General features: G+C 43.7%; 1 protein-coding gene across 1 annotated transcript; it reads left to right on the top strand.

Moving 5' to 3' along the window:
* Positions 1-444: 444 nt before the first annotated feature.
* On the top strand, positions 445-11,885 carry KCNJ5 (potassium inwardly rectifying channel subfamily J member 5). The gene is made up of 2 exons (XM_010166829.1): positions 445-1,384; positions 11,539-11,885. The coding sequence occupies exons 1-2, from the start codon at positions 445-447 to the stop codon at positions 11,883-11,885; spliced, it is 1,287 nt and encodes a 428-aa protein (XP_010165131.1).
* The last annotated feature ends 565 nt before the right edge of the window (positions 11,886-12,450 follow it).

The following is a 12,450-nucleotide window of genomic DNA, read 5'->3' as shown; positions in this document are numbered from 1 at the left end:
AAAGCCCCAAAAAACCATAACAAGGTTTACCTATTTCATGATTCCTAGACCATGCTCATCACCATATTTTCGGAGGTTCCAGTAGTGCATTAAGCAAAGTGACTGGCAGCTGGTTCATGCTCGAAGAAGCTGTTTTATGGATCAGGATTTAACATCCAGTTCAATGCAGTGTTATATTTAACAAGTGGCTGTTGTGAGAGAAGTGCTGAAGCCTTTCAAAGTGTTTCCCAAAACAATACTAGGAGGAAAGGCATGGCCCTAGCGAAGAGCTTTCCTGATGTAGAATCAACCTGTATCCAGTTTGTCAGTGGAACATTAATATTTGCAATATTTACTGTCCTGCTCTGTCGTAATGGTTCAGACGGTAAAATCAAATTACTTTTGTCTCAGCTTTTTTTTTCTTCCTATTTAAACTTTATTTCCTTGTTCTTCCACAGCTCAGCCATGGCCGGAGATTCTAGGATCTTCATGAACCAGGACATGGATATCGGAGTTACATCCAGAGAGCCTAAAAAGATTCCCAAACAGGCTCGGGATGATGTCCCCATTGCCACTGACCGCACCCGCCTCATATCAGCAGAAGGTAAGAAGCCACGTCAGCGTTACATGGAGAAAAGTGGCAAGTGCAACGTGCACCATGGAAACGTCCAAGAAACTTATCGATACCTTAGTGACCTCTTCACTACACTGGTGGACCTCAAGTGGCGTTTTAATCTTCTTGTCTTCACTATGGTCTATACCATCACTTGGTTGTTTTTTGGGTTCATATGGTGGCTCATTGCCTATATACGAGGAGACCTGGACCACCTTGAAGATGAGAACTGGATCCCCTGTGTTGAAAACCTCAGTGGATTTGTTTCTGCGTTTCTGTTTTCTATCGAGACTGAGACAACAATTGGGTATGGCTATAGGGTGATAACGGAGAAGTGTCCAGAAGGCATTGTACTGCTCCTCATCCAGGCTATTCTGGGCTCCATTGTCAATGCGTTCATGGTGGGATGCATGTTTGTCAAGATCAGCCAACCAAAGAAGAGGGCTGAAACCCTCATGTTTTCTAACAATGCAGTGATTTCCATGAGGGATGAGAAGCTTTGTCTCATGTTCCGGGTTGGAGACCTCCGCAATTCCCATATTGTCGAGGCTTCCATTAGAGCCAAATTGATTAAGTCCAAACAGACCAAAGAAGGAGAGTTCATCCCCTTGAACCAAACGGACATCAACGTGGGATTTGACACTGGAGACGACAGATTGTTCCTGGTGTCACCTCTTATCATCTCGCATGAAATCAATGAGAAAAGCCCCTTCTGGGAGATGTCCCGCACCCAGCTGGAGAAGGAAGAGTTTGAAATCGTGGTCATCCTGGAAGGAATGGTGGAAGCAACTGGTAAGGACTTGTCAAAAATCAGAGGGGGAGAGGGGGAAAATGGAGGGCAATTTGGCATTAGAATTTTACTGTCAATGTCACCTGAACTCATGGGAACTTGTTGGGATTTGTCCTTCTCTAGTGACCAATTCAGGTGGGATATTGTGGACTGAGCTAGCTAGCAATTAAGACAGGTCCTTTAACTCATGTTGTAGTGTTTCACACTATTTTTGTAAGTCCAGGATTCAGACAAAGGGGTTAGATGAGAAGCTATCCATAATCACCTAGAACTGATCCACGGGAAAAAAGGAACAGGCTAAAAGGATTTGTGAGGTCTCTTGTGGTCCTGTTTTCTGTGATCAAAATTCATGGCGTGAATCTTTTTCAATTTCTCCTCTATATTAAAAGTTGGCTGTAACTGTGCTATTTTAGGTATTGCTGTGGTGTTACTTTTTAATGGAGGCTATGAAGGAAGTGCCTGAGTATTACTATACCCCATAAACCAGCATGTGCTGAGACTGAATGACTTGCACGTGATGCAGGACATATAATTTCAAAAGAAGCTCAAAAAGGAAAAATACAGAAACTGCTTTTGTGACTCCTGGAAGGCAGCAGCTGTTGAACAGCATAGAACAATGCTGTGCAGTGGGTAGATGAGGAGACATCCTCAGCTGATTCCCAGTTTCCTCCTGTGGGTGTATTTGGGGCAGGTGATGGAAGAAGCCTGTGTCTTTATATAATAAATATGGAAAAGTTGTGTCCCTCAGCTTTACAAAGTGTAGAAAAGGGAGGTGGCAGTGTGCCTCTCCATCCAGGGAGTGGGTGGCCCCAAGGGTCTCCAGGCTCCTTTCCACAGATGGGATGCATTGTATCTCCTAGGGAGGAGGAGGCTTTTCCTCTGGAGTCTGACCTAAAAGACATGGCACCATGGGGTCATTTTGCCACTCACAGTTAATTCACTTTTTCTAGGCTTTGAGCAGGAGCTGGCAGGCTCTGACTGCCGTGCTTGTAGCACAGCAAGTGTGTGTAAGCACCTTGAGAGGCTGACACTCCCTTCAGGCAGCTTCTCCAAGTCTGGGGTTGGCAGCATGCCTTGGTAGAACCAGGGCCTTCAAGGGGAATGGGGCTACAGGCAGCACTGAGGAGAGAATTGCTATCTTGAGATGGAGAAAATAGAAACAGACAGAGATGCAAAAAAAAGCTTTTATAAGTAGTTTTGCCCATTGGTGTTTAAGGATTTTAGTTATAAGGCAGCACTGTGAGCCCAAGGTTTTTGTCTTGGTGATATTTGGGGTTTTTTCCATCTTGACGAGGCACGGATTCTCTCTGAAGCACTAATGCTTTTTGTCTTGGTATGAGTACTCAGTGGTATCAGCACCCTGTCTCACAGGTTGTGGCCTTTGTCTACTATTAATATTGTCCCCTTCTTGAGATTTGTCCTCGTTAGTCTCCTAACAGCCAGGTGTAAGGGGAAATACTCTCTCAAATCCTTGCCTCCCAGACGTTCACTCTTAGAGAGCTCTCTGGAGAGTTAATTCCGTTTCCCAGTGTCTCCCTTTAGTCATTAGGTGGATAGCAATGCTGACTTTTCCAAACAGAGCTAATGGGAGGTTATGTATGGGTTACACTGTACCAGGGTTGGAGTACTGCATTGTAGAAGTGGAATTCATTTGGCATTACTAGGCAAATATTCCTTTCCCAGCAGAATATTGTGGCAAAAGAAGGTGGAAGAGATTATCAAAGGCAAAGGTTTGTAATGGAAGCTTATTTTGTCACCTAAACTAGAACCTCCTAATCTGAGCATGGAATGCAGTTCCTTGTTTGTCCAAAGCCTCTTTCCTCATCACACAGTGACACTATCACATTCTGTTTGAACAGCTACTGCACTGCCTTCCTCTTATGAAAGCTCAGCCTCTGCTAGATACGTGTGAGAGGAAGTCATTATCAATAACAACCTCAAAATTAAAAGCATGGCACAGGAATAATATTGCTTTACAAATGGGCTCCTCTCCCAGAGGGATTGTACAGGCCAGTGGGTAATGATATTAAGGAGCATACATCTAGGGAAATGAATTATTCTGGTCTCAGAAGACAGGCTGTGAAATTCCAAAACTGGAGCTAAAAGAGCCAGTTTGCTTTGAACTTAGAGCAGAGATGGTGCCGTTATCCGATGCAGAGGCTGAGATGCTTTTCTGAATGACATATGGTAAGTGGGGGGGTGTGATACTTTGCCACAATGAGTGGCTTGCAGCACAGTGTTTGTGCTTTCCTGCTTTGTAATACTGATAAAGCAGTTTGAGGGATATTAATCCCTACCTCCATACATTAAAACTGGCTCCAGGCAAATTCTTTTGGTTCTTTCCTTCCTGTCATATTGTTCAAGCACCATCTGCTTTAAGAAGTTGTATAATTTACTTGCAGCGTGACTTCTGTTAAATTCTAACACTTATAACCTCGTCAGGTTCAGGGCAGCATAAAAGTGTGACAGACCACTTGTTCCCTTTGTAAATTTAGGAACCACCATCACCATGTTCGTGGTCCCACTGCTCAGCACACACAGCTCTGTTCATGGTGTGCCAGAGGCGAGCGCGTCCCGCGTGCTGCCTCAGAGCTGGCCCAGCCCTGCGCTTGTTGTCAGGAGTAAAAATTAATGGAAACTTATTCCGTCTTTCCAGACAAAAGCAAATCATTCCGTGAACGCCTCCTGCACTGGTGAGGAAAAGACAGCAGTAGTTTTTCATAAGGTGTTTTGAAAGCAGGTCAAAATGGCGATTGTCAGCGTACAAATGACTAGAGGAATTTACACTGAATGCCTTGACTAAAAGCCTGAGTATTTTTCACTGAAACATTTGGGGCAGCAATTTTGTAACTATTTCCAATAGCGTAAACCAACCACATACTTATTATAAATGTCTCCTCTCAAACAAGGAGCTCTTCGTACTGACATTTAAGTTTAACTCTGATCCGGCAAAAGTCAAATGGTAAATGATTTCAAATGAAAAGTGTAGAATAAATTCTGAAGAGTTGAAACTTCAAATCATTGGTTTATTTACAAAAGGAAACATTGTGGTTTAAAACAATGTTTTTGTTTTCAACTTGACTGCAATTTCCTAAACACTTCAAGTTGGTTGGTTTTTTAACAAAATGAAACATTGTGTTTTAAAACCATGTTTTTGTTTTCAAATTGACTTGAATTTTGAAGAGGATAAATAATAACACACTGAAGAATAGCAACACACAAGAAACTTACCAGCCACCCTAAAATGCAATGTTTTTATTTTACTGAAAAAGAAAAGAAACTTTGTGTTGGTGTAGTGAGAGCTTCCCAGGGACCCACAGTATTGCAGTAACTAACCCAGGAAGGCAGCTGCGGCAGGAAGCCCGCTGACAGGGATCCTTCCAGTCAATATTGAGTATGATTGAGGCACCGTGACTCCACGAGCAGTTAAAAAATGCCAAAGGGAGGCTGAGTTTCTGGGCAGGTCTGTTGTGATCACTGCTGAGTGAAATGACCACTGTAAAGACAAAATCAATAGAGATGACAAGTGTTCTGACTTCCAGTGCTCCTTCGTGGGCGTCTTAAAAGCAGCAGCATCGCTCACAGCGCCTACTTAATGAATTGGTCACAGAGATTACTTTAGGGAATTAATTCTCTTTTGCCTTATCTGAAAGGGACACTTGTCAAAATCAGCTGGCCCAAATTTGACCTGCAATAAAAAGGAAGAAAGTGAAGGTAGAAAATCTGTCTGCAAAGTGAATACATTTGTGCTTTGATTTCCTTTCTGCTCCCCACAGTGGCAACAAAAAATTAGAGCCATCCTGTTGACAGAACAGGTCTAGGCTGCTGTTGGCCAAACTTCTTGCCGTTACCCTCCTGATCGTGAACCAGGCTGCTGAACGTAGAAGAGCAGTGGAGGTTCAGCCCTCTCTTCCACGTGCCTGCAGAGTCCGCTGAGTTATGGAGAAAAATTTGGCTGATTCGACTAGAGAAGGTTGCAGAGTCCAATATTTTTTTCTTTTTATTTTTTTTTCTGTAAGCGTGATGACGCAGTCTGCATATCCTACAAGACTTTCTGGCAGATAATTTGAAGAGCCTGTCTTCTCTTCCAACATTACCCTTCCGCTGCTATTTACTGACAATTAACCACAACCTGATTTATCAGGAGCTGTCCTGCAAACCTCGTTCTCTGTCTACGGTGTCCAGCGTTGCTGTTGTCTGGGCATAGAGACAGCAGTGCTTGTTACCTCACTCTTTTTTCATTACCTCTTTTTCCCACCACCATTAAATAAGCCACAAGAGACAGTCCAGATGCCGGATTAGTCTAGTCGCTAAATGAAATCTTAGTAAACTCTGAGGAAAGGATAGGCACGTATATTTCTGGCTTAGAGTCTGCGTGATAAAATGTGGTTTAATGATGAGAAGTAATTTACCTCATCCTGCCCCTGGGAGAGCGTAAGCAAACAGCAGCTTTTTGCACCTCAATTTATCCACCTTTACAGAGTACACAGTAACATTTCCTGGCTGTAAGTATAGGACAAAAAGAAGTGGCCACAACATAAGATATCTTGAAATTACTAATGATTTTCATGGGAGAACAAAGGAAGGGTGCAGTCACCAAACGGAGTTGTTCTGCATTCACCATCTGGTTTGGGTTGTCGTGTTGGTTTGTTTTGCATTTTGCACATAAATAAGTTTTCTGCAAGAAGGACTTCGCAGAACTGTTACAGAAACTGCTTATATAATTACAAGGAAGACAGAGACATCTCGGGTGATTCTTTTCATGAGCTGAATTGTCCTCCAGAGGTGGATGTTGGCAGGCTAGTCATCTTAGGTGCCTCTAGAGTCACTGTGAATACCTTTGTGAGGGGCCTGAAGTTACACGGTGTGAGCTTGGTGGTCAGGTTCTGCCTGGTAGAGACATGGCGATTGAATCCAAGATCTTTAAATCATAAGGTCTTTCGTTTTTGTTATTTTTCCCCCCTCCCATTTCTAGTGCCTATGAGCTTTCAGATGCCTGGAGAGCATTCAGATAAATTAAAATCCTATTACTCTCCTCTGGCATAAAAATCAAAGTGAATCAAGCCCAGACATGTCCTCCTCTAAAGGAGACAAGCACAAATAAGTGGAGGACCATGCTCCTACCTTCTAATATTCCTTTTAAACTTGGAGGAATATTGACTTTTTTGGTGGTTACAGTGTTCTTTGGTCTAATTAACGCAAAGCGACTAATAAATTTTATAACTATCCAAATGCTGATGCTAATCTACAGACAAGTATTGCTTAATTAGAGTGAAAGAACTTAAAATTTGCATAACTACTCCTTGCCATCCTAACTTAGAGCAGTCTGTCACTATACCTCTGGGTCCATCAGTCCTTTCTCTGTACTTCTGCAGTGTAACAGAGGGCAGCTGAAGGAGCAGGGTGTGTATTATGCAGCTTTACGTGCATCCAGTATAAGGGAAAAAGTCACCCTGCATACAATAGAGTATGGAAACAAGGACAGAGAAATGAAATCACTTCCAGCAGTGTCTGTGTCTGAACTGCAGAGAGAGCCTAGCAAATATGGCTAACATACAGTCAGCAGCCACATGACATTTTGCCAGCAGATAATCACTAAGCTCTGTGGCATTTAAATGAGGAGAGTTAATTTTAGGCTGATGAAAAATGTTGTCTTGACAGCCCCAGGGGCTGGGATATCTCTACCCACTGAGAAAGTCCAGGCCATGTAGCAGTACTGAAAGATTCAACTACGCTGCTGTTGTGATCACACTGAAGCCCGTGGCAGTTTCTTGGGTTGGTAGATCATGCTTTGTGGTCTTGTTGCCCTCACCCTCCCCTCAAACTGCCAGTAAAGGTACTGGCAATGACAGCCTGTTTGACAAAAATACGCATCCTCAACATTTGGAGAGAGACTGCTGGTTCATCTCTGGATAACCAAACAGCTGCAAATGCAGTTAGATTCGGCCTGTGATAATGAAGTTTGATTTTAACTGGTAACCTGAGGGTATACAAGACCTGGAAATCAGGAGCAATCACCACTTTTCCGAGCAGCCTGGCAGAGCCAGACGCGCGTCTGCTCCAGTTGCATAATCAGTGGCATTGCAAGCAGAGAAACGTTGGGAAATCTGCAACTCCCATGGAGTGCACTGCAGAAAAAACAGGCTCCTCACCGGGTGAGCCCTCAAATAGCTGCTTTTTGTCAGCACGTATGAACGTTCCTTTGTCTTTGATACCATGTCAGCTGCTTGATCCCGGCTTATTTTGATGACAGAAAAGTGCCTTATTGGTAGAGTTCTCTGACACCCACACCCGTCTTTCTCGAGCCACTCTCTGTTCTCAAATGTAATGAAACACCTGCTTTAATACACATACCAATATATTTTGCATCTTTTCATCTACTGGAAACCAGAAACAAGCATTTTAAGAAGGTATCTATGGCTGCCCTAAACAGGAATATGCACAAACTCTGTTATTGATGCCGTGATGTAGTGACTCCAGCCAACAGACAAAAAAAATCCACTTCTTAGGATTCTGCTATAATGAAATTATCCTTAAAACTCTATGAAATATTTATTGCAGAACTTGAAACCAGGAGACAGTCCTCTGGTCTCCAGCTTTCTAAAAAGCCTGGAACTGGTTCCAGCTTTATTGAAAATGTGGTGCATCTGCTTATAACTTTTTACAAACATTTTTCTGGTTTCAATTAAAATTGAGTTTTGTTTGCAACTGAAAGCTAAGCTGCTGAATTAAAAGATGAGAAAGCTGTAACTAAAACTTGAAAGCTGAAGATTTCACATATCATTTCACATTTTTCACAATTGACAGATCGTACAAATTTGTATTAAACATACTTTTTCATTTTTAAACCAGATTGTTTAGGAGAAAATTTAACTTCTAATGGTGTTACTATCCAGAAAATATGATACACTTGGAAAAGAAAAATCTCCGTGACTTTATTTTTAAATAAGTTTTGAAGCACATCTACTTAGACTGGCAAAAGGGAAATGAGGATGTTCTTTTGGCATGAAGCTTATTGAAATGAAATGCCCAAATCACCAAACACCACTTCTCTATAACTGTACCAAATATCTGTAACATTGAAACCCAAAATGCGTGGTTATATACTTTATACTTTAAGAAGAGGATTCACAGACTTTATCAGGGCCAATCCTATGCTTATTTTTGCAAGAAATGCTGAGAGTTTGAAATCTCCCTCAATTTCTTGTGCTCTCCTAAATGTCAGTGCTTCAAGGGTTGTGCAAGACAGTGCTACTGCACTGAAGTGGAACAGCAGTGGCAAAGTTGGGTGCGAGCACACGACAGAACGATTCCCTCCACCCAGGATGTCCCATGGGCTCGGATAAGTGAGACTTATGAAATGAAACTGCTGATTTTTGCAGAGCCCACAGCCATGGGTGTAAGATCCTAGTCTAGTGCAAGCTGAAACTTGGATATTCAGAGCACAGAGGGCACAGTGCACTTTGTATGCAAGTGGAAAGTGGCTGCATCCATGTGCTTTTAATAAAAGTAAGGTTTATTGTTTCCACACCTCTTCTGTCATCTCTTTGCAGTTACAGAGGCAATAATTAGCTGGGGACATTACAGATGCATTAATTAACCAGGCTGGAGAGCACAGGGCAGCCTGCAAAGCAGGCACTTAATGGAATTTGAAGCAAAGACAATGCTGTTGTTTACTGAGTAATGTAGGAGTTGCCAAGCAGTATGTCCCCACGCAATTAAAACACCACTGCACATGTGCTAAAAAAGAATATTTGAATGGGATTATGGAGCAATTACAAGTTGTCTTATTGTGCTGGCTCCGTGTACCCCTGGGGTTACAGAAAGCAGCTACTGCGGGGAGCTGGCAGTGTGCAGTATTTGGTTGCTGAAAGCTTTCTATTGTTCCTTCCTTAATTGAATACTTACAGCAGGAGATAACTATGATTGTGTCTCTGGAGTTCAAGTTCACTGTCAGGTACTCCCCCCAGGGAAGGAGCTATTTCAAGGGCCTGATTACAAGGCAGAAGTTCCCTTAGGGTGCCTCAGGCCCCCACACTTAGCAAGGACACCCCATCTTGGCCTTGGGGACAGCCACATGGTACCTTTATGCAGCAGTTGGAAGGCAACGACAAGAATCAGCGAGTTCATTCACAGGACCTAATCCTGTGAGCCCGAGTGGTCTCTTTGCTGGGCTTTGAAAGTGCTCAGAGCTTGGAGAAGGCACTTGAAGGCCTTTTTCTGTTTCAAAACCAGCTCAGTCTAGAGGAAAAAGGGCTGTTTGATTTTAACTCCTTACCATACATGCACATGCTGCTGGTCATCCAGCATTCTGGCCTCCCAGCATGAGACAGCATCGGAAAATGTGATTAGCCCTGCAGCCCTGCTTTACTGACCCTCAGAGCAGACGGTGATAAAAGCCCTGGCCCAGGGAGGTCAACGGTGTGATCAGTGTCAGTGACACAGCTCGCCTGAGAAAAACTGCAGCAGGACTCGGAAATTAGCAGGACTCTGACAGAGTCCTTAAAAAAATGTCTCTAAAAAAACCCCTCTCTAGTATGTAGTGAAGTGCTTTGCCTCTGTGATTTTTACAAATAGATTTTATCATTTTCCTCCAGGATCACAGTCACTGTGATTTCTTTCCTGCAAAATGTCTGATACCAACAGGACAACTTTCCCTGCAGACCTTTAGCATGTTCAGCCAATGGTTTTTGCCATCATCTTCTCAAACTGCAGTGCTATCTTTGTGTACTCTTCCCATGGAATCTCTGACACATTTCATGGGCTGTCCATCATCAGGGAAAGTTTAGATCTTGCCTTAGTGAAGGGGTTTGTTTTTTCCTGGCCTGGGTGTCCCAGCTCAAGGAGTGCTCTGTGCGCTGAGCTGCTCTTTGCTCCTGGTACAAGGGACTGAAGATCAACCAGTCTTCACCTCGAGGACTGAGGAGTCCAGGGCATGGGATGCTGCCCAGTGTAGTGTCACCTGAAGCATATACTCAGCAGTGGTCTCCAGGCTGTTTTTTACTTGTAAAGCAGAAGCTGATAGTTTCCTGCAAAGATGCTGTACCTTCACAGAGCCTTTCCTTAAAGCAAAAACACTTGGGGGAATTTTCATAGCAGCCTCTGCATTTCCTGGTTCCTTCCGGTCCAGGAAGCAGGCGCACGCTAGAACACTGTGACTAACGCTGTACTTGTTGTTCCTGCCCAGAAGCAAATACTCCTGCAGATCTTCTTGGGGGGGAAAATTGGCTTTTCAGTCTCTGGAACAGAATTGGAAATTTCTCAAACTGTTGCATGTGTCACTGTCCCTTTTTTTTTTTCCCCTTTCAAGAACCAAAAGCAACTATCTAATCCTGGCCTGATAGGTTTGAGCTAAGGAAAGCAGTAAGAGACAAGTAAAGCTTTCCAGAGAACTTGCTTGTGTGGATGTCTTTGAATCGATTGTAGCAATTGTGAGAAGAAAATACTCGTCTTTTCACAAAGCTGCCCTTTTGTTCTTCTTTTAAGGAAAGGATTTTTCTGATTTCTCCAAGATTTCAGTCACTTAGTTGAGCTCACAACTAAGAGCATATTGAGAATACACAATGTGCTCTTCACTGAAGCATCTGACAGGTATTTTTCCCCGTATGCATTGCTTTAGATTTCTGGTTGTGTACTTTGGGCTGCAGGAGTCAGAGGTGGAGTTGTGGAAAGTCTCCACCTTTCAGGCTACAGCACTTGGTGTCTCAGCCGAAGTGCAGGAGGGAGTTGCTGACACTTCTGTAGATGAAGAGGGACGGGGTCAGACACAGCGGTTCATTCTGCTTCGGGGCTGCGTGGGTCAGGATTTGAGGTGCATTGGGAGGGGTGGATGTCATTCTAGCATGATTCACCAGAAGTGCTGTTAGTATCAGCCAGCGAGCAACACGTCAACAGAGCAATGTGAGGACAGAAAGAAGCTGCTTAGTGGTACCAGACTTCAAACCCATAAGCACAAGGTTCAGGAAACAGTCTGAAGATGCGGCGATGAAGCCTTTTTCCTTTGAGTGCTCAGCTATTTCATGATAGAGGCTTTTGTGAGGATTATTAAGCGAAGACTCAGGTATGGAGATAACATGAAAGTGCTTTTAAATGAAATAAGTGGTTGGGTGAGCATGTAAGGAAACTTTGCATTTAACATCCCTCTGTTTCTACCCAGGGATGACTTGCCAGGCTCGCAGCTCCTACATGGACACCGAGGTGCTGTGGGGACATCGCTTCACTCCTGTCCTCACCCTGGAGAAGGATTTTTATGAAGTCGACTATAACAGCTTCCACAGCACTTACGAGACCAACACTCCGGTGTGCTGTGCCAAAGAGCTGGCCGAGTCTCGCCGGGAAGGCCAGCTCCTCGGCCACCTCTCCAGTGCCACCCTCCTGAGCGGAGGCAGAGACGCAGAGACAACAAAAGAGGAAGAGGAAGAAGAGGAAGAAGGCAGGGAGCCAGCAGGATTGAATGGAGCCAATGGGACAGCAGGAGAGGTGAAAGAAGATCTACCTGTATAACACCTGAACTGCTGGACAGTAGAGACCCACGTACACCTACCGGGAGACTGTGGCGTGGCGAGTCAGGAATCGACTGGGAGCCAGAGAGCTGAGATTTCTATCCAGATCTCTGCTGCCTGCTGCTTGATCCTGGCAAGTCCCTGCACAGCACCGTGCCTCAGTTTCCCTCCCTTTTTATCTGTACAGTGACATTCTGAGCTATGCACTCGTTTGCAAAGGATTTTGATCTCTATGGACAGAGCTCACTATGATCACTGTTAAAACTGAAATTCCCACCACTGGTTGTTTCAAAAGATGTTCATTGGACGCTCAGAACTCTTCCCCCTTGAGAGGGTATTTAAAAAGTGAAAGTCTAGAATGTCGATCTCAGTATGAAGAATGTGGTTTCATACCTGCACTTAATTTGTGAGTCAATGTATTGTAGACATTGTTACTGCTAAATTAAAAGAGGAAAAAAAACCCCAAACCTCTCTAGTATGTAGTGAAGTGCTTTGCCTCTGTGATTTTTACAAATAGATTTTATCATTTTCCTCCAGGATCACAGTCACTGTGATTTCTTTCCTGC

The sequence above is a fragment of the Antrostomus carolinensis genome, unplaced genomic scaffold, assembly GCF_000700745.2.
Source record: "Antrostomus carolinensis isolate BGI_N321 unplaced genomic scaffold, ASM70074v2 scaffold21994, whole genome shotgun sequence".
In the NCBI taxonomy this organism is placed as follows: Eukaryota; Metazoa; Chordata; class Aves; order Caprimulgiformes; family Caprimulgidae; genus Antrostomus; species Antrostomus carolinensis.
Note: the sequence above shows the minus strand (reverse complement) of the source record. Positions and strands in the feature narration are given on the sequence as shown.